The 22,979-nt window shown below is 47.6% G+C and overlaps 1 protein-coding gene across 1 annotated transcript in view; it reads left to right on the forward strand.

Annotated features, from left to right (window-relative positions):
- The window catches only part of BAIAP2L2 (BAR/IMD domain containing adaptor protein 2 like 2), a 279,276-nt gene extending 267,842 nt beyond the window's left edge, over positions 1-11,434 (forward strand). The window contains exons 13-14 of the mRNA XM_069652997.1: positions 6,147-6,178; positions 7,427-11,434. Coding sequence (XP_069509098.1) covers positions 6,147-6,178; positions 7,427-7,502 — 108 coding nt within the window. The 3' untranslated portion in view covers positions 7,503-11,434. The remainder of the gene's footprint in view (positions 1-6,146; positions 6,179-7,426) is intronic.
- The last annotated feature ends 11,545 nt before the right edge of the window (positions 11,435-22,979 follow it).

Genomic DNA, 22,979 nt, shown 5'->3' on the forward strand with positions numbered 1-22,979 from the left:
CTCCACACCTCTCGCTCCTTGCATGCCTAACAAGTAGAGCACTTTCCAAGGTGTCTGCTCACTCGCTCTTCTCGTCCCATACGACAAGCCAGAAGTTAGAGACTACCGAGTGATCTTGCTGTGTGCGGTTTTGTTCTTATTTACTTTTTAAAGATAAGAATGGTTAAAGCAGCACACACTGTTGGTTTGTGGTCTGAAAAGCTTTAAACATGTCACAAAAAATATGAACGTGGGGAAAAACACAGAGATGGGGAAACACACACAAACAAATGATCTGTTTCACCTCTTAACACTGTGCTTCCAAAAGGTGCAATGGGAGGCTAGGAGAGTTTACGTTGGGATACTGACAGGGCCGGTGTGCGACAAGGGGGCGGGGTGCTGGCTCTCTGTAGGACATCATATTATCTTGCAAAAAGATTATTCTCCAAGGGAGAATTCTTTAGGCAGTGCCATGTTTGTTTGGCCACCAACATAAATACAAAGAGGATATAGGTTAGTAGATGTCGCACCTATGTTAGTACAGTCATCAGATGTACACGAGTTGCCATTAACATTAGGAATTTTGGGTGGTACGGGATGAGTTTTCCTCCAATACCAGCATCTATAGGCCACCAGTCTCACTCCATCCTTATTCTCACTCAACTAACTAGAGTCATTATTAGTGTTGAACTTGCCCACTGTTGCCATTACTCTGCCTTATATTATGTCTGAGTCACAGCAGGAAAGTACAGTACTTTTCTTCTGATCCCAAACTCTAGATCCTCCAGCTGATAATTAAATATATATATATATATATATATACATTTAGCGTGGAGTCACTTTTCATTTGATGTGTATAGTTTTTCGCTTAGAAACATTCCACACATATGGCTTAGTGATGTCACTAGAAGGCATGTCACTGGAAGCTCCCCAGGCACAAGGTCATGCATGTAGTATTCCTTGTTGGTATGTGCCTCAGCGCCTGAAAGTGTACCTTCCACTCTTTCATATACACGCGGCAATTCGATCTCTGGCTCGGTACATTCAATGGGGTGTCCTGATATTGGTAGGGCTCGGTTTGCCCCCAAGGGATAATCACAGATGTTCGCCTTAGAAGAGATTTTAGGCCGAAATAAAAAAAAAAGCAATATCTACCAATGGTGCTTACAGTCACTGTGCACCAAACAAGGTTGTTGATGTGATGCCCACTGTGCCACAGAAACCAAGCCGGGAACTAAGGTTCAAGAGGTTTTGCTTTCAGAAATAAATGGAATTCAATACCGCTTTCTAGAGAGAGGTGTAGCCGTGTAAGGGGGGGGGTCTCTGTGTTTCACCACCAATTATTTCACCACTGAATGTTTAATTTTCGAATTCTTACAATTTTTTAAATCAGTGCAGCAGCAAAATGCTGGGGGAAAGCCCAGCTGCCACCATCAACTCCTTGCCCACACTTAAGAAACATTGGGCCTCATTCTAGGTCGGCCAGTCTGGTAAAAAAGTGCCAGTATTCGGGGATACCGGAACTTTATCGCACCGTCTGACCACGGGTTTGCCGGTGGGGCACATGGGTTACCTCCAGGCACCCTACCGGCAAAAAAAGCCCTCTTTACCAACAACAGCATTGCCAGTTCCGTTAATGACAGCACATCCCCTCATGGAGTCCTATGGGATTCCATGAATGGGATTTACACCGTCACTCCGGCTTTCGGAATCCGGTGGCAACGCATCCGGACCGAGTGCTGGAAACGGTATGTACATTTGCCGGTATTCTGGCAGCTCTACCGCCAGGGTACCAGCAAAGTTAGAATGAGGCTGATTATCCCTTTCCCAAACTTACTATCTGTACCTTTTTAAGTTACATTTTGCTGGTGAATTTTCTGGCCATCTGTATTCTGCACTGAAACACGTGTGGAGTGAATATTCTGCAACGAAATCACTGCGCAGCAACGTTGTAAGTCTGTCTGCTTGGCCTTTTCAAAAAGTCACAGCTCGCAGGATGTGGTGACGTACACAAGTCTCCCAAGAACCAATCAGGGCCCTCATTGCTCTGCCAGGAATGCGTAGATAGGGTTCTACTTAAGGTTTCTCCCCGCCTTTTCCGCCTAAGCGCCGGGGACAGGTGGCTACCGAGCGCCTGATAAAGCCAATGCATTCCTCTCCACCACACACTCTATGCCAGTCTAAGTGAGAAGGCTGAGGGATCACCAGAGGGGCTATGTGAGTGGGTGCTGGGTAGGCAAGAGCAGGGCAGGCTCACGAGAAGGTGTGTGCTCGGTCACTTGTTTATGCTTCTATGTGCTGGTCCTTCCATCTGCATGTTCCCTGTTCCATGGGACGCGTGTCCCTTGCATGTTATATTTCCTCTTCATGGCGTTGACTCTGCTTTCTCCGAGTGCCACGAGATGTGTTTCCTTTGCAGGGCATCTCTTCCCCTCCAGACTTTAGTGATGCCAGAAGACGCATTACCATTGCACGCGCTGTCTAGCAGAGAAAGAACTGTGATTGGGGTTGGCCATACCACCCCTCTTCCACCCAGACACATAGGACCACAGGAGAGGCCACACACCGAGGCAAGGGGCATGTAATGATTCATCCCCCCTTTTCATTTCAATGGGCCTCATTATAAGTTTGCCGGTCCGGTAACAATGGTACCAGTAAGCACCCAGTACCGTTGTTACCGGACCGGCAAACTATGAATTCTGCTCGCTGGTGCGTTCCCGCCTGCCAAGTCTGACCTGGCGGGCATACCGGCACCCGCGAGCAGAGCATGTCGGATGCGCCGGCACCATTCACGAATGGTGCCGGCGCATCCGACCTCCCCATTCCCACTGAGGGAGGCCGTAATGACCCGGTAATTACCCATTCGTGGGTGCCGGAAAAAATGATAGCAGCGGTTTTACCGGCACGGCTATCACCAGTATGGTAATGAGGCCCAATGTCTGAAATGGTGCTGATCTCCAGAAACCTGCCAGCTGTCACCCTCGTCACCAGTCTGTGAGCTTCAGATTACTCTGATTTAGGAGCGAGTTGCTCACCTGCCGCAGCTGAAGATAGATAGTAAGACAATCCAGATTTTGACCCTGGGGAGTGAGGTGGCACTCCCCCATTGGCCAATTTCTGGGTCAGATGAGCCAATATGGCTTGGCAATTCAATAAACAGCCCGGAAATGGGCCATTGAGAGTGGGGGGGGGCACGTGACTTACCCAGTAACTGCCATGGACAGAGCTCTTCAGAGCGGTGCTCCAGAGATTCGCGGGAGTGCAGCGCTGAGAACCCTGCCAGTGGCGGGACTGTCAGCACTACACTCCCATGATGAGAGGGAGCTCTGTGCTGACAGCCCCACCACCAGCAGTGCTCTCAACGTCTCACTCCCTTCACAGGGAGCACCGCAGTGAGAGCCCTGCCTGCCGCCTGCACCAATAAGTCTCGCCCGGGCCACACGTGACAGACATGGCACAACGAATCCACTGACTGTCCCCCCATCCCCTGCTCCTTATGTTTAAGGTGGGTGGGTGGGCGGATGGCTCCTCCCTCTTACCAAATCTTCTCTGGGCCACACCTGGCAGACACAGCCCGGCTTCTCTACCACCAGCACAACTCACTCACCTTTCCGAGCCACCCAGCAGACATCTCCCAGCTGCTATCTTAGCTCTGCGCCTCCCTCCACATCACGCTGTGTGTGGTTGCTGGGAACCAGGAAGTTCCCAGAAACCGCCACAGAAAGATTGCTTTTTATTGCTTTTTTTGTTAAACCCCCCTTCACCCTAGAGGGTGATAATAGCTTCATAGGCCAAACCCTCTGACCATACTAGGAGCTATGCACCCGTTAATCCTGTTAAACACCCTTGCTGTGCTCGGTACTTTTACGCAGTCTTTAGGACCCATAACTCCTGGTACGGCCTTCTGGCTAGGTCTATGAAGCTTAAGTATAGCTATTTTGTTATTGCAATGAAAAATACCAAATGTGTCAATTTTAAATGTGCCACAAAGGTTTTGAAATGCTGCTAAAAAGGGGCAACATTTTTTATGCTACCGGTAGGACACTGCTTTTTATTACTCTATGGATCAAATCAGTGTCAATTTCTGATATTCAGTGACATTTTTAATCGTATAACTGGGTTCGCCAATCTCAGGTAAGGCCTTTGTCGCGATGGCTACCATTCTAGGGAATGTTTGTGAATATCTCCTAGAAATATCGACACTTGCCCTACGCTTCACTTCATAGACACGCTCCGGAACCTTACATGGCATTTTCATGACCAACCAGCACAGGCCAGTCGGGAAAGCAGCGGCTTCCTAGACATGTCCCTTGCAGCCACCTTAAGGGACAATGGACCTTTCAAATGATTTGCATTGGTGTCAGAGCTTTCACTGGACGTAATCAATAGCTTTTACCAGCGAACATGCAAAATCAACAAAGTCGATGCACGAAACATAGACCACAGTGACAGGTGGCGATGGCTTGTCACCTAATTATCTTGCAGCAGCTAACTATTAACCTCTATGACTGCTTGATCTTACTGTTATGCATACAGATCTTCTACGGAACGTCGTTTAACCCTTAATGGTGATATTTTAAATATGCTGCACACAGCCTGGGCCTCATTACAAGTCTGGCGGTCTGGAAATAAGGGTATCGGTAGCAATGTACCGGCCCCATTTCCTGACCGCCAGACTATGAGAATGCCTGCAGGGGCCGGTGCTCCGGACAGGTCTGACCTGCCGGGAGCACCGGCACCTGCAGGCATGGTTTTCACGAAAGCACCGTCACCATTAGCAACTGCGCCGGTGCTTCCGTCTCCCCAATCCCTTGGAGTCCCAAGGGACTGCATGGGAATGGGGACTTACAGTTTCCACCACCTGACAGCCTTGGCCGCCGGGATTTGTCCAGGTGGCACCGGGATATCAGGCGGCAGGTTATGAGGTTGGCGGCAACCTTCCGGTAGCACCAGCGGGTTACCGCCCACCTCGTAATGAGGCTGATGGTGTCTCTTAAATTACATATCAAAGTTTTTCATGATGTGGTGGCTTTTTAACCTGGCCTTTATCAGTCTTCCTTTTGCCATCATCTACTGGGCTGCACACAAGGCACGCTTCTTCCAGGAAAAATGTTTAATCCATGGTGTAAACCTGAAATTTAAATGTACACTAAAGTAGTCTGATGACTTCTGTCCAGAAAACGGTGGGGGAGGGAGACACTGACGAATGCAAATAGAAAGTTACACAATTTGTCTATCACAGGTGTGGCCATATCCATTAGCTTGGCATAAGTCCTCTACTTGAGCAAAACCAGAACCAACAGCCCCGGGCCAGCGGCAAGCACCCGTTGACCATACAAGATCTCACATTGTGGCTCCAGCCAAACTCTGTCGAGAGTAGCTGTCTAACTTGAACCCTCATTAACGAAAGAGGACATAGACTCCTATTGTGGGTTTGGCAGTAAATCTGCTGAACTATCACCACATTTGGTTACCATTGCTGCCACTTGGTCTGCCGGAATAACCAATGGATTACAAGTGGTGGTACGGTGGTGTTAGTCCCCATTTATGGAGTTCATAGGACTATGGGCCTCATTACGAGGATGCTGGTAAAACCCGCTGGTAGCCGGCGGGTTACCGGCAACCCGTAATACTGTTCCTGGTGCTACCAGTATATTACAAGTGGCGGCTGTATGGTAAATCCCCATTCCATTGGCTCCATGAGAATGGGTACACTGAAGCACTGGTACCATTGTTAACGGTGGTAGTGTTTCATTGAAAAACATGCCGGTAGGGGCCTGAACTCCCTGCAGGTGTTTTGCCTTCTCCCACCAACAGCAGCAGAGTAGGAGTTCGAGCTGTCCTTTCACTCTTTGTCTGGGATCACATAAGCCATATTTGGCAGGAGGGGGCACCTATTGTTTGCTGAGCGTAGGCATGCCCTCCCATTTAGCACAAGCTGACGTAGTGACAAACTACCCTGTACCCTCACCATCTTCCTGATGTGATTCCTCTAGTGCCAGTAGACCTTACGTGACAGTCACAACTGTTGTCATTACCTCTGAGAGCTTTGATCATTTCATTCGATGACGTCTGACCAGTCACGAGGTTCTGTTCTTTCATTCCACCTCTTTCTTGAACATGCTTTGATGTGCTGTCTTAACTCATGTTCGTCTTTTTCTTTTCAGTTCTCCGGTCACCCACGTGAGCTCTTCCCCAGGTACAGTGTCACCCCTTGGCAGATGTGGAGCGTGTGGCTCACTGGGCCATCGATTGCTGCGTGCGGTGCATATACGGGTCATGGGAGCGTGGGGAGTTGTGGATACATGTTACAGGGGTCTGGGAAGAATGGAGATTCCGGGTGAAGGCGAATGGGCAATGGGGTGAAGTACATTGAGGATTTCGGATCACAAACGTACTAGAGTAGGTATTTTTAAGGATATGTGGGTGCACGAATGATGGAGGTTGGAATATTTGAGATGTGGGTTAAGGGGCATTTAGTCCTCATATTATCAATGGCCTACATGCTGCAAGTGGCCTCAGAAGATGAAAGAGTGCAGGAAATAATAATTGAGAAGAGGGAGAGATGTCTGCATGAGGGACAGGGTTTCAACACTTCTGAACTTCAGTTGGGATTTTCATTGCAAAGAGTGCACCAATGTAAAATGGTGTGGTATTGGGCTGGGGTTTGCTAGGCAATGTGAATCTGTGATTATGACATAGCAGGACATGAGAGGTTTAGGAGTGTGCGCCGCCATGGCTTGAGTACAAGGGGCATTGAACATTTGGGATAGTGCATGGGTAGCATATGAGCATTGGGTCCTGGTGGCATGGGGTATGGCACGCATAGGGTACGCATGCCAGACAGAACAGGGGCATGAACGGCTCTGGAGCATGAGGTACATGCAGGCATCCTGACATGGGAGGCATGGAGGGCTTTAGATCATGATGTGGCGTGAACACACATGGTGCAAGAGGGAATGCAGGATGTGATACTTTAAGTTATGTGAGGGCATGATACTATAGACTCCAGAGGCCAGGGAACCTCTGGTGTTATGGGGGTAATGCAAGTCCTTTGGGGCATGAAGGCTGTGGAGGGAGTCGGTCAAAGATGGTTGATGTGGGTAGAAGGCACCCGAGAGAATTGGAGGCATGTATAGGGTGGCATGCAGGGGGGCCGTGGTGTAGGCAGGTATGGTACATAGAATGCCAGCTAGGAGTTTGAGAGGACTGAAAAGACGTGTGTAGTTTAGCATTAGATTAGGTGCGAACGGGCGAAAGTGGTAGAGAGACAACCTCAACGATAGAGTATTGCATTGGGGCAGATGGTAGGAGTTAAAGGGATAGGGTGAAGGAGGAGTCAAGGTTGGGAGTGGAACTGGGTATAGACTGAAAGGAACACATTACTCTTCTCCCAAGGATTCTCACCGCCTTCGTCTCTCTCTCTCTCTTTCTCGCTCTCTCACAGGGGCACCAACCCATTTGCTACCGTTAAGCTCCGCCCAACGGTCACAAACGACCGCTCTGCCCCGCTGATCCGGTGAGGGGCAGCCCTGGGGAGCTCCCCAGGGTGAGGTAAGGGAAGGCACTTGGGCAACTTCTCTCCCTGTCCAGGATTTTCATCTCTCCTCTGCTGATCATACAGAATTGTCTGCTGTCCTGGAGCCGAACCCTTTGCTGCCCATGAGCCGTCATTCTCTAATGTCCTGTAATGCACCGCTTTTGATGTTGGCATCCAGAACTAGATGAATTGCAGTTTTTGGCACTGCTCCTCAGGAGGATCTGGAACTCTCTGCTATCCAGGATACTGAAATGTCTGCTGACTGCAAATGTTACTGCTCCACTGTTCAGGATCTAGAATTCCACACATTTCAGAACCCAGAATTTTCTTCTCCCCAACATCCAGAAGGCTTTGCTGTCCAGGATATGCAACTCAATTTTCTAGGATTTGGACCTTTCCACTATACACCATATGGCTCCGGACATCCCTCATGTTCTTAGTGATGACAGCTTCTCTCCACGGAACACTTGGCTGTATATTAGCAATGCTTTGGTGCTGTGCTTTGTTTTTGCGGGGCTGTTGTGTTGGGTTTGAATTTGGCACATATTCTCTTGAACTCTTTTTACTGAACAGATGTTTCCACTTCTGTTGGCCCGGACCAGTTTAATCACTTCAGTACGGGTTGAAGGGATTTCAACCTCAGTCAGTTTGCATTAAGGTTAGAGTGGGCTGTGTTGGTGGGTCATGGCCTGCTTCGCCCACCCCACACCGCTCTTCCTAGAGTAGAGTCAAAAGGATTCCACCACCGAACGGTAAAGACAGGTACCCCAACTTGCCATTGTTCACTCACCTTCCCATGCGGTACAATATCCAGTAAGCATGACTAGTCCATGACACTCACTACCAAGTGAGAATTTCTACGGCACACATCTATTAAACACACACCAAACCCAATTGTCCTTTCCACCGGTGCCATTGATATTTCCCTCAGTTCTTTGCTACAGTCATTGGTCAGGGCTTTCTGATACAAAACACATGACCCTTTCTTGTCAAGGCCTAAAGTTAATGTAACTCCCCATTTTTGCTAAAAGGTTCTCCTGTTCCAGTTGGTTTGCATTGGTTGGATATTGACTTAGTCACGCTTAACGTCAAAGTCCTCGACCATTCCGTGGTGGGGTGCACACAGGTGGCGGCAATTGCCGATAATGGCAATAATATCTCCAGTCTTATGATCCGCAAAACTGTTATTTCAACTTGTTCACCATCTGCATTCTAACAAATCTGCATTTGTAACAACACATCTTTGAATGCATTACAATTATAATTAGGGATCCAGTGAATGTTCTCGAAAGGGGAGTATTTCATGCCCTTTTCATTAAACCTGTGAGTAAAATGATTCTAAGGAGTAAAACATAATTCCAGTTCCCAATAGGGGTGTTTTTAAAACCAGTACAAATATAGCTGATCGCCAGATAATCATTTTGTAATCCATATTTCATTAGTAATTCATGCATATTAAATGATGATTTTTTCCCCCTCAAACTTCCTCTTCCAATCAAACAGTAATGTTAGTGGAACCGCTTCCCGTGGCCCTGCTCTTCTGCTATGGCTGACCCCAACATATCCTGGGAGCTGTGTGCGTGGGAACAGGGTTGGGGGGAGGCGGTTATATCTCTGTTGTTTCATAGTTTTTGTTGGGAGCTGTTGCACCCTGTTCTCTTTTGTTGGGACTATTTGGCTATGTTTAGGGAGTAAGCGTGGATGGTCTGCTGCTTATCTGTTGGGTTGATTATAATGTTCAAGCATTAGCAACTTTTTTCCAGAATCCTGTTCCCTTGTAATTTTCTTAACATGTTACAGGATATTGAATTCCCTCTTCTGGAGCCAAAACAAAAGAGTCACCCCAAAAAATAAACTGATGTGCTTGATGTACTTAACCTCCAGGGTTCCCATTCTCATCCATCACTGGAAACTGGCAAAGTGGCCCACACCCCGCAGAGTGGAGTAGCGCTTGCCACCATTTTGGTAGTTCAGACACACAGTGTAATACACTGTTTTAACAATACTTGACATTTTAATGCTAATGCAGCACGGTGGGCTTTAGGAGTATGGGGATACGGTCGATGTATTTACTACCTGCAGACCACAATTGAATCCATAATGGGGAATAACACAACCACCCCACCGACCGTAATATGGCAGATGGACCACCAAAACAAGTGGTACTATTGGTAAAATGTGTTGGCCAGGATCCGCTGTCTAATTCCACCAAACTCTCAATCTGGCCCATTTCTGTTGCTACAAATGAGGATTTTTTTTCGATGCCCACAATGAAGATGAAATCAAAGGGTTTTGATCAGAAGTCTAGACATGTTTTGAACATGCCTGTCAATTTCAGCGCGTATCATGTGGGAGGGTAGTTTTCCACGAACAGCTAAGAGGGGTGTGCATGCCTCCTGAACCTGGGAGAGGTAATAAAATAGATTACAGATTTAAGTATTCTTTGGAAATAGATGCAGTTCACCTTTAAATAGGAGTTGTAATCAAGAAGGTCGTGTGTCATGGTATACATGCTATAGCATTAATGATGTTTTAGCTTTGACCTAATGCCACCTAGTAAGCATGGGTATGAACTGCCCGGTAGATGACTCTGCTCATGTGAGTGGAGTTGTTTTACTTTATTTTTCTCATCCTATTTGTGGTGACACAATGAATACTTCAGACTATGCCCCCTCTCACTAATATACACTTTTCAGGATGTGCTTGCGGTGGCGGTGGCAGAGGCTGGGCTTACTCAACATGGGCCTACTTGCCCTTTTATTTTGCTTTGGGTGGCTGCCAGAGTTCCTAAGGATGCATCCATATTGTCCATGCCTGGCCTGCCTGGGACCATTCCATAGGATGGAGCCATAGAAGTGTTCTCTTCTGTCAGAGATGGCCAGGAACCAGCAGGATTGCAGACTATAGCATCTATGGGCAAACATTCCACATATGAGACTGCGCCATTTGTCTAGAGTTTCTTCCACGCGTTGCAGCACACAGACATTCTTTTCTCATCCCCTGTCGCATTGTCTAACTTTATATTTCCTTTCCATACATCTTTTCCCCCACACACAATTATGATTGACATGAAATTGACTACATAAGAAAATAATCAAGCCTGCCTTCTCATTTGATTGAGTGGACATAAGGTGCCCTACCGAGCCGTGCGATGAAGCTAGTAGCGCCACAGGAGGCCTTATTTGAGCTCGTCTGTTTTTTCAGGGCCCGAATGCTGGTTCTATTCCCTGCCTGCGAGGATCTGTAATAGCGCAGTGGACCTTGTGGACTTGAAACCAGATGATGCCTTGATACTGGCCACCAGTCTTCTTACAGGGGCCATACACAGAGTTAGTCACAGTGCATGATAATGCCCCTCTCTGTGTTGCCCAAATTCACCCATCTGTGTCCCATCTGGGGCGAGTGTTGGGAATTTAGAGGACACAGTCTGGACATTTTGAGAGCAATCCCCAAAGGATTAAAAAAAACAATTTCCACCATATTCTGGCTCTCACCACTGCCTGGAACTTGGGTCGGGTGCTGGCAGCGTTGGCAAAACTGTTGGGCCTATTCACAAATACATTCCATTAAAAACTCTTAGCTTTCTCGGTGAGTATTTTGTTTGCTGCTACGTCTGCCAGTAGGGTCAGTGATTTTAAACGTTTTCTGCTGACTCGCCACCTTATACTACATTAAATGTAGACACTTGTATTGTGCAAACCTATCCCAACACATTATGAATTCCTATTCACATAGCACTCTTCCTGAATATAACTATATCAAAAGGAAATTGGGAACAATTCCCCAAAGGGATTAAGTCGTTGCTAACTTGAAAATGGTCTACGTGTTTGGCGCAATACTTTGTACACAATGAAAAACACAATGTTGTGTGAATGCTCTTAAGAACAAAAGCTGCTCACATCTTTAAGTGCACTTGATTAAATATTGTTGTAAATATCTGACCAAGATGGTTTTTGGGTACCTCCTAGACTCTACCTCGGGGGATAAAGACAGTGATTGGGCACCATGTGGTAAGACCATTACGTAAACATAACTGCTGAACCCATATGCATGCATTAGTAATGGCCGAAACCCAAACCCTCACCCATAATGATAGGCTCACAACTTGTTTCAAGTGTTGGCAATAAAAAGGCCGTAGGATTTTATTGTACAGATACGGGTTATGACAATAACAATATCACATATCATGATGGTATCATACTTTTGGGCACCAGGTCCTGAGGTTACCCCCTCGGACCCGTGCCGCCTTCTTGTGTCCCACGACTTGTTGTGGGCACCGTACAGTGCTTTGTACTTCTTTTTGTTCTTCTCCCCTTTTGTAGGGTGGGTGGGTTCTGTGGTAAAGAAGCAAGAAGATTTGGAAGACACTGAGTAAACAGTGAACCTCCTGTTTGCTTGGGTCCCAGTTCAGGGTCCACAAACAGATTGTGTTTACTCTGAGCATGCTGCTCTCATTTATAGGACCCAGGGAGGCCCTGGGTCTTTGTTGTGTATGTGGTGGGGGCCGCTGTTGTCGCAGCCCCCGGCCGGATAGCCGACTGTCTGACCCCCCGGTGGGGGCAGATCTTTGAACCTGGACCCTGCCTGATGTTTGTTTCCTTATGGCGCTTAGCGCCTTGCTGTTTGGAGGAAGGGTGCGATGACTGTTCGCACCTTACCCTTCCGTGGCTTTTATGCTGCCGAGACTGTGTGTCTCCATAGCTGGGGGGAAGGAGAGGAGCAGGCGCAGGGGGTTGGGGCTGCCCCTCTCCAAGCTGCCGATGGTAACAGCAGTAACCCTGCCTCGCTTGTGGGATGCCCATGCAGCATTGCCCATAACTGCTGAACCCATATGCATGCATTAGTAATGGCCAAAACCCAAACCCTTACCCATAATGATAGGCTCACAACTTGTTTCAAGTGTTGGCAATAAAAAGGCTGTAGGATTTTATTGTACAGATATGGGCTATGACAATAACAATATCAAATATCATGATGGTATCATACTTTTGGGCACCGGGTCCTGAGCTTACCCCCTCGGACCCGTGCCGCCACACAAGGGCAGGTTCCCGGCTGACCGTGTTCCCCCAAGAGTATGCCCTAGAGACAGCCCCTGTGAGCAAGATTAGAAATGCTCCATGCCCTGGCTAGACAGATGGGTGCCGTCATGGAGAAAAAGGTCTGGGTTGCCTAGTGTAATGGCTGAGTGTTTTATGAAACCCAGTCCTCTTGTCATACAGAATCTCTCTATCGTCCTGTTCAGTTTTCTTCTGGATATGTCTATAGATTTGTAGCAGTTGGCCCCTAGCCATTTCTTTCTTGGTAACATGGCTGAGAAGTATATTTCCGTCCCCCTCCAGTTGTGTGAAATGCCTGCTAGGGAGGAGCAGATTTCTTCGCATAGGATGCGTCTAGCTGTTTTAACTAGGTTGTTGCCCCCTAGTTGAATGATCAGGAATTCTGGGGGGTCCCTGTATGCCACCAATTCTGCTAGTGTTTCGTGGACGTCAGCCCAGCGTAGGCCTCTGTATCCCCACCATGACGTAATGGTGTTTCTGAAAGGTGGCCCTTCTTTGGTATCTTCTGCCCATCTGCCTGTCCTGAAAACGAATGAGTGGCCAACTATCCATGCTGATCGTAGTGTGGTCCTTAATTCGCCTGTTGTTTCTGTGTTGGTGGGAGGTGGGGAAAAGAAAGAAAATTTTAGGGCGGGAGGCTATATCAATTTTGGTCTGATATATCTTTTATAACAGTCTGACTTCAATCCCCCTATGTTTTTTAGTAGTTGCGGTGCTAAACCTCCTTGCCATGCTGCCGTGGCGGCACCTATCCTGAAGGAATGAGTGCTGAATTGTTTGGGATCCCACCCTGCTCTGCTGATTGCTTTTATCAGCATTCCTTTAAATTGGTAGCGGCTTAGGGCATATGCATCCTTGTGGATTAAAAAACTCCCCCCTACTTTGGGTCGTTGCGCGTAATAGAGTTTGGTGATGCAAACCGGGCAGTTTGTTGCCTCATCCATGCAACAAATATTGATGGTTCTTTTTGCATCTGTTTTCGACTGTTGCATTTCTATGTTAACACTCTCTTGCCTCACCCTGATTTCCATGACGCCCAGGCCATTTGTGGCCTTGGTGCTGGAAGCGATGAGTTCTCCCACCCGGAAAGCCCCGAAGTAGGCTAGGAAAAAAGCTGTTTTAAATAACGTTCTCTCGTATGGGTGCCAACATATGGCTTCCAAATGGCTTGCTATCTGCACCAGTTTGCTGAAATCAAGGGGTCGGCGGGTGTCCACTTGTGGACCCTCTATTCTGCCCCATCCCTTCATTGCGTAAGAGATGAGGGCATTCTGGGTGGGGTCTGAATCGCCCCGAATTTTCGTAAAGTATGAAATTGCCACCAGGTGTCTTTTTGCCCAATCCCTTTTGAAACCTTGTTCCCGGGCATATTTTAAAAATACTTCTATATCTTTAATCATTATAAGTTCTACGTGGTTGTCATGACGCGCGCTCCATGGAAGCTATGGAGCCGATGGAAGGGCTGATTCCGTTCCTCCACCAGCGGTCTAGTTTCCCACGTACTGCACGTTACCGTCATGACGCATTAACGTCATGACGCATATATATAGGCGTCACTCGCGGTAATCGTGGCGTTGCAACCTTGCTTTCCTCGCCAGGTTTTGTACGCTAGTGCTCCTCCCTGACTCCCCTTGTTTTTCCCCACTTGAGCCTTTGATCTCTCTTGGTGATTCCTCTACTCCTCAGTTCCTCCCACTTTGTCGTCCTTGATCCTTCTACCACTCTAATGCTCTTTACTAACTTGTTGTACATACATCTACGATTGTATGCTCCTTCCCATCGCAGCCTTCTGCAGACCTCTTCCTCGTTCCTCGGCTACGGTCTTCATCCAAACAGAGCTACGTACGTTAGCTCGACTCCAGCGGTGTCTTCTGGGAATTGAAGTCCTCTCATCCACATCAACGGAAAGCCTTCAGCCTCGTTATTCGTAGTGCTACAACATCCAAGCACACCAGGGTTTTTCAGCCACGCTTTTCCCTGGGATTGGGGGCGGACTCCCTGAGGGTCCCTTCTGCCTTGCTGTTTGACAGCAGGCAGGGTGGCTTCCAGTGGAGCTCGTCCCAAACTCAACAGGAAAGGACTGGACCTTTGGAGAGAAAGGAGAGCCATAGACACAGACAGTTCATCAGAAGAACCAAGTGCAGGTGAGGAGAAGGAGAAGGGAACCAAAGAGGGTATTTGTCAAGCTACTACTACTTCATCGCATGACAGTTTGCAACGCCTAAGGATGGCTAGCTTAGAGCAGTATCAAGAATTGGTCAATGCCATACAGGGGATAACTGCTGAGCTCCAAACCATGAGGGTAGAAAATACCGCCCTTAAGGCTGACAATGCCGCTCTGAGACAACAAATGATTCTGAGAGAAGAAGTTCGGGGAGATCTCCCACCTATGCCCATACCTTGTGGGAAGTATGAAGGGAACCCCAAGAAGATTAAGGAATTCCTCGATGCCTGTAGAGTATACTACACTTTTCGCCCAAGGATGTATGAATCCGACAAAGCAAAAGTAGGCTTCCTCGTCTCAAACCTTGGGGGTAACGCTCTAGCATGGGCTACCCCGTTAGTTACAGAAACTGATCCTGTTCTGAATGATTACAATGCCTTTGTACTACAATTCAGAGAATGCTTTGAAAGGACCGAGACCTTGTACACGTCCTATGAAAACATGCTAGACCTCAAACAAGGTCTTGTTGATGTTCAAACCTATGCCTCAAACTTCCAGAGGATAGCATTGGAGACAGGATGGCCTGACTCAGTTAAGCAGACTCTCTTTAGGAGAGGACTACATGAAGACTTGAAAGATGAACTCTCTCGAGTATCAAGACCCTCCTCCTTCCAAGAACTGGTCGCTCTGACCCTCCAGATGGAATTTCGAATTTCCGAGAGACGAGCAGAAAGAAGGAAGACCAGATCCAATCCGCCTTTTACACCATCCTCATACACGCCTGCCACTCCAGACAGATCTCTTTCCCAGACTGAAGAGCCCATGCAAATAGGTGCAGCGAGGGGTCCCCTCAGTGCAGCAGAAAGAAAGAGACGAAAAGACCTGCACTTGTGCATGTATTGCGGTTCTGAGAAGCACCTTCTAAGAGATTGTCCGGAAGTACCTCCCCGAAGATCGGGAAACGACAGACCCCGACCCTGAGCAGGGACACGGAAGGGGCTTCTCTTGCTAATCCCTGTGTTACAAATCCACCTATACCATGTACTCCCTCAAACCAACTTATGGTCCTAAAGATCGTTCTGGAATGGACCTCTACCCAAGCAGTTGAGTGTCTGGCAATGCTTGATTGTGGTGCAGCTGGGAACTTTATGGACGACCAATGGGCCAGTAAATACGCTATTCCTAGGAGAGAAAAGCCTCAACCCATACCGGTAGAAGGAGTGGATGGTACCCCCTTGTCTTCCGGTCTTATCCGACAAGAAACCACAGAAGTCAAGGTTAAGATGAAGACTCACCATGAAACCGTGATATTCGATCTGATTAAGGCTGCCCACTTTCCCGTGATACTCGGGATACCCTGGTTAAGAAAACACAATCCGGGAATTGACTGGGTAACTAACATTATAGAGTTCAGGTCTGACCTTTGTATGCAGTCCTGTTTGAGGGAGGAAGGGCCACATTCACATCAGGGTGACACAGTGCCAGCGAGGAGTATTAACTCCATTCCTGTAGCCTATCAAGAATTTACCGACATATTTGCTGACACTCTTCCTAGACCTCTTCCCCCACATCGAGCCGAGGACTGTAAGATCGACCTTATACCTAATGCGGTAGTTCCATTTGGGAGAATGTATCCCTTATCCCTCCCGGAGAAGGAAGCATTAAGAGACTACCTAGCCAGCAATCTCCAGAATGGCTTGATACAAGAATCTACTTCCTCAGCTGGAGCTTCTCTGTTCTTTATACCAAAGAGGGGAACCAAGGAACTCAGACCTTGTATTGACTTCAGGGGCCTGAATAGTCAAACCATCCGAGATCGATACCCGATGCCTCTGATAAAGGAGATCATGGAAGCAGTACAAGGGGCAAGATGGTTCACCAAACTAGACCTCAGAGGGGCTTATCATCTCCTACGAATCAAACAAGGGGACGAATGGAAGACCGCCTTTCGTACTCCATTAGGTCATTTTGAGTACAAGGTAATGCCCTTTGGTTTGGTTAACGCGCCAGCCCAGTTCCAAAGATTTATGGACAAGGTCTTTTGTGATCTTCTGTTCAAGTCCACTGTAGTCTACTTGGATGACATCTTAGTGTACTCTCACACTATTGAACAACATCGTCTACACGTAATAGAAGTGCTCAAGAAACTTCGAGACCACCACCTATTAGTCAAACCAGAGAAATGTCTTTATGAGGTTTCTACGGTTTCATATCTGGGCTTTATACTGTCAGAAAACCGCATTGTGATGGACCCTAACAAGACTACATCTATTAACAATTGGCCTGTTCCCAACTCTGTCAAGGACATCCAGAGGTTCTTGGGGCTGACAAATTTCTATCGTAAATTCATCACAGGCTTCTCCAACATAGTCCTACCTATCACAGCTTTGCTAAAGAAAGGGGTGAAGTTCCGTTGGACGTCAGAAGCAGATTACGCTTTTCATCAGCTCAAACAAGCATTTACCTCAGCACCTATCCTCAGGCAGCCTGATCAGTCTCAACCCTTTATCGTAGAAGCCGACGCCTCACAAGGGGCTATTGGAGCAGCTCTGCTACAAAGGAAGGAGGATCAACTTGAACATCCCATTGCCTATTATTCCAGGACACTCACCTCCAGTGAAAGAAACTATTCGGTGATCGAGAAGGAACTGTTAGCAATTAAACAGGCTTGTGAGGAATGGCGCCATTTGTTGCAAGGAGCGAAATACCCGTTTCAGGTACGAACAGACCACAGGAACCTAAGTATTCTCCAACAGATGGAATGCAAGAACTCACGTCATGCTCGTTGGGCTTACTACTTATCCCAATTTGATTTCATACTCACATACCTACCGGGTAAAGACAATCACTTAGCTGATGCACTCTCCCGCAGCCATCAAGAAGGATCAGGGAATCACCCCGAACAGGAATGGCTGCTCAATGGGAAGAGATTCATAGGAACAGTAAATAATTATTTACAACAGGTTCTGCAAGCCCAGAAAGCCACCTCTCTTCCAAGAGACCCCTCTCTATCCTACAAAGGAGAATACCTGTTTAAAAATGACTTGCTTTACCTACCCACCCAAGAACTCCAGAACCAAGCTCTTTCGTGGTGCCATGATCTTCCCATGGCTGGTCACAAGGGCCGTACTGCTACACTAGAACTATTGAAGAGGAACTTCTGGTGGCCAAAGATGAATAAGGATGTTGTGGAGTACGTCTCTTCCTGTCCAGTTTGTGCTCAAAGCAAACACAGTTCGGCTAAACCATTGGGGCTGCTACAACAAGAGGAACCACCTGCTGGGCCTTGGCAACATATATCTATGGATTTTATCGTTGAGTTACCCAGATCGGGAGGATGTTCTGCCATCATGGTAGTGGTCGACTCCTTCAGTAAGCTGGCTCATTTCATTCCTCTTAAAGGCACTCCTTCTGCCACTACCACAGCAGACGTGTTCTTAAAGGAGGTAGTCCGTCTCCATGGTTTGCCTTCCTCAATTGTGTCTGATCGAGGAACCCAGTTCACCTCCAGGTTCTGGACAACCTTGTGCAAACAGTTGCAGATTCAGAGAGCGTTGTCTTCTGGCTTTCACCCAGAAACAAACGGACAGACCGAACGGCTCAACGCAACACTTGAACAGTACCTAAGATGTTACTGCAACCAGACTCAGGATAACTGGTATCATCTCTTATCGGTTGCAGAATTCTCGTATAACAACACCAAGCATACTGCAATAGGAATGAGTCCTTTCAAATGTACATATGGGTACGAACCCAAACACATCCCATTTCCTGCTATTCAACCCACTAATGTCCCTACTATAGACCTACTACTGGACACTCTGAAACAAACTCATAGGTCTGCTCAAGAAACCCTGTTAGCCAGTCGCCAGACTTACAAGAGATGGGCTGACAAAAACAGAAGACCTAATCCTGATTGGAAGAAAGGAAGCAAGGTATGGTTATCCACTAAATACCTTCCCCGGAGAGTCCACTCAGGTAAATTCACTCCGAGATATATTGGACCGTTTTCCATAAATCAACGGATCAATCCTGTGGCCTTTCGGCTAAACCTCCCGCACTCTCTTCGAAGAATACATCCAGTGTTCCATACCTCGCTTCTTAAGGAATATATACCTGATCCTTTTCTGAGAACCTCCAGAAGAAGGATACCCAGTGTGGATGATGACACCAAAGAGTATGAGGTTTCACGCATCTTAGACTCACGTTACAAACACGGAGTCCTACAATACCTCGTACTGTGGAAAGGATACCCTTGGACAGAAAGATCTTGGGAACCAGCCAAAAATCTACATGCCTCCAGACTCCTACGCATATTCCACAGACACCATCCGGGCAAGCCTGGAGGACGGCCTTGGCGAAGGGGTTATACTGTCATGACGCGCGCTCCATGGAAGCTATGGAGCCGATGGAAGGGCTGATTCCGTTCCTCCACCAGCGGTCTAGTTTCCCACGTACTGCACGTTACCGTCATGACGCATTAACGTCATGACGCATATATATAGGCGTCACTCGCGGTAATCGTGGCGTTGCAACCTTGCTTTCCTCGCCAGGTTTTGTACGCTAGTGCTCCTCCCTGACTCCCCTTGTTTTTCCCCACTTGAGCCTTTGATCTCTCTTGGTGATTCCTCTACTCCTCAGTTCCTCCCACTTTGTCGTCCTTGATCCTTCTACCACTCTAATGCTCTTTACTAACTTGTTGTACATACATCTACGATTGTATGCTCCTTCCCATCGCAGCCTTCTGCAGACCTCTTCCTCGTTCCTCGGCTACGGTCTTCATCCAAACAGAGCTACGTACGTTAGCTCGACTCCAGCGGTGTCTTCTGGGAATTGAAGTCCTCTCATCCACATCAACGGAAAGCCTTCAGCCTCGTTATTCGTAGTGCTACAACATCCAAGCACACCAGGGTTTTTCAGCCACGCTTTTCCCTGGGATTGGGGGCGGACTCCCTGAGGGTCCCTTCTGCCTTGCTGTTTGACAGCAGGCAGGGTGGCTTCCAGTGGAGCTCGTCCCAAACTCAACAGGAAAGGACTGGACCTTTGGAGAGAAAGGAGAGCCATAGACACAGACAGTTCATCAGAAGAACCAAGTGCAGGTGAGGAGAAGGAGAAGGGAACCAAAGAGGGTATTTGTCAAGCTACTACTACTTCATCGCATGACAGTGGTTTACACCTGTGGCCTTAAATACTGTTTGCAAACACTTACTGTACTGCGTTGCAGTGGTGCTTGCCACCGCCCTCTCTGCCATCTCTGTTAGGAAGCCTGTGAGGTTGTTGGCACCCGTTGTTGATGTGCCTGATTCTTGTTGGGCATCCCGGCCTGGGCTCTCTGGCGCTGGTGTTGATGCCAATGTGTTGCTGGCACCCTTTTTAGAGGTGCCTGCTTTGTATTGGTCTTCCCGGCCTGCACTCTCTGGTGCTGGCGCTGATGCCAATGTGTTGTTGGCACCCGTTTTAGAGGTGTCTGCTTTGTATTGGTCATCCCGGCCTGCACTCTCTGGTGCTGGCGTTGATGCCGATGTGTTGTTGGCATCCATTTTAGAGGTGCCTGGTTTTCGTTGGGCATCCCGGCCTGTGCTTTCTGGCGTTGGCGTTGATGCCGTTATTCTTGTCTTCCGATTATTGTCCAGCATTCTGCTGGTATTGGCGTCATCTGTTCTTGGGCGTGCGGCGCTAGCTCTCGGAATCTTGTCCACTGGAAACGAGATAAGGCATCAGCAATGTTATTATCTGCCCCTGAAATGTGCTTCACTTTGAGTACAACGTTTACTTGTAGTGTGACTGTTGTAATGGCTCGTAATACTTTTAGTACTAGAGGGCATTTCGTAGACCTTCTGTTTATGGAGCCCACTACAGCCATGTTATCGCACCAGATCAAAAGTTCCGTATTCTCTAGTCGCCTGCCCCAGATGTGTAATGTTAGCCAGATGGGGAATAATTCTAGTAGGGTGATGTTTCTTGTCCACCTGCTGTTTGCCATGAATTGGGCCAGTGTCCTGCCACCCATTCGGAGTCTAGTATGGCTCCAAACCCGTTGCTCCCAGCTGAGTCAGTGTATAGGACCCTGTTTGACCGGGTATTTAAAGGCGTTCGCCAAAGTAAAACCCAGTTGAAATCTCGGAGGAATTTTCCCCATGTTTCCAGGTCTTGTTTCACCTCTCTGCCTAGCCGGATATGCAAGTGTGGCTTGCTGAGTGATTTGATTTTGAACTCCAAGCTTCTGGCAAATATCCTTCCTTGAGGTATTATTTTGGATGCAAAATTGAGGCTGCCTGCCAAGGATTGTGTTTCCTTTACAGTCCCCTTTTCTCTCATTATCAGGTTTTGTATTTTTGCCAATTCTGATATTTTTGTTTTGGGGATTCTGCAGAGTCCCTTTGCTGAGTCTATTTCGATGCCCAGAAAAATTATGTTTGTGTCTGGTTTGGTGTTTTTTTCCTTCGGTAGGGGAACTCCCCACTGTGCGGCCATGTGCTCGAGTTTTGCTAAAGCCTGGCCGCAGTCCCCAGAGTTTGGTGGCCCTATGACCATGAAATCGTCTAGGTAGTGCACTATTTTTGTCCCTGGTCTCTGTTTTAGGAAAGCCCATTGGAAAAAGGAACTGAATTGCTCAAATAATGCACAGGATACTGCGCACCCCATGGGGAGGCATCTATATACGTAGAATTTGTTGTTAAAAGTGAAACCTAGCCACTGCTATGACTCTGGGTGGACTGGCAAGAGTCTGAAAGCAGATTCGATGTCCAGCTTGGCCATCAAAGCGTTTCTGCCGCACTGTTGTATGAGACTTACTGCTTCTTGAAAATGTGTGTGGGATGCCGTCGTTTAAAGACTGGCCTTTAGGGTAGGAGAGGTGATGAATTAGTCTCATTTTTACGGTTTCTTTTTTGGGGACCAGGCCTAGTGGAGATATTAAATAGTCTTTTAAAGGCATGACATCCCAGGGACCTGCTACCCTTCCCAGTTGCAGTTCTTTCTTGATTTTGGTTTCTACTATCTGGGGGTTGTCCCTGGCTGATTTTAGGTTCATTGGGATGTATTGTGACACAGTGCCCTTAAAAGGGATGAAAAAACCTTTGGTGAAACCCTGCCATAGTAAACGGCTGGTTTCCCTGTCTGGGTAGCTGTTTAGGGCATCCCTAAAATTGCCCGGATTGATGGGCGTTCGTCCTGGTTCTAAAATTGGGATATTATTCTTTCTTGGCTGGTAATCTGGTGCAGTTGCTTGCTGCATGGTCGCCGTTGCAGTTTGTGCAGGCGTGTTTGTACCAGCATTCTTTGCCCCATGTACACTGGTTTTTCCCAAAATTTCTGCATGGGATGTTGGATTTGACAGCCTGCTGTTTGTTTTGTCTGTGGGCATTCTTTTTAGCCGCCCAAGGCTGGTTCCTCCGAAAGGGCTGCTCCCCTTTTTTGGATTTATCATTGTCATGATTTGCTTACTTGGGGATTTTTGCTATTTTTGGAAGAAGACTGCATGGTATCTTCTTCCTGGGGAGGTTCGGCATTGAGGGTGTATAAATCGTTCTGGACTTCATCCCACTCAATGGCCGGCCTTTCTGGCATGCTCCTCCTAAATCTAATGTCGTACAAGCCATGTCTTCCCCCTCTGTGTTACTTTTACTTCCCCTATTTTATCAACGTATGCCCAGATCTTCCTGCCATCCAAGGGGAATTTTTCTTCGTATATTGTTGCTAAGATGGCAAAGGCCTGCAATATAATATCTCTGTTTGGAAGGATTTCATTTTTTGGTCTAATTGTGCATTACAGATTGTTACAATGTCAGTTGTATTGCTGCCGGGTGTCCCTGTCGCGCCTGTGTTGTCTGTGGCTGGGGTTGTCCATGCTTTTAGGGCACCTGTTGGATCAGTTGCTGGAGTTGTGGAGGCTGTTGTATTTATAGCTGTGGGCGCTATTGGCAACTGCTGTGCTTGTTGTGGCGGGATTGCTATAGGTGGTGTTACGGGTGGGTTGACAACCGTTATTGTAGGTTCTATGGCGATGGTGGGGTTTGAGGCCCCAGGTTCCCTTGTGGGCGGTGTCTGTTTCCCCCTTATTTCTACCATTAGATGCTGTAATTCCGCTACATTCTCGCATAGTTTTGACAATTTGTTGGTACCTTTTCTGGCGCCTTTGGATATTTTTCTCCTTTTTAATGGTGCAGAAACCTCCTCCTGGCTGGGTGGGCTGGCAATTCCTTCCCTGGGTAGGCTTTACATGTTTTCTCTAACCCAT

Source organism: Ambystoma mexicanum, chromosome 3q (genome assembly GCF_040938575.1).
Source record: "Ambystoma mexicanum isolate Mex_15411 chromosome 3q, UKY_AmexF1_1, whole genome shotgun sequence".
In the NCBI taxonomy this organism is placed as follows: domain Eukaryota; kingdom Metazoa; phylum Chordata; class Amphibia; order Caudata; family Ambystomatidae; genus Ambystoma; species Ambystoma mexicanum.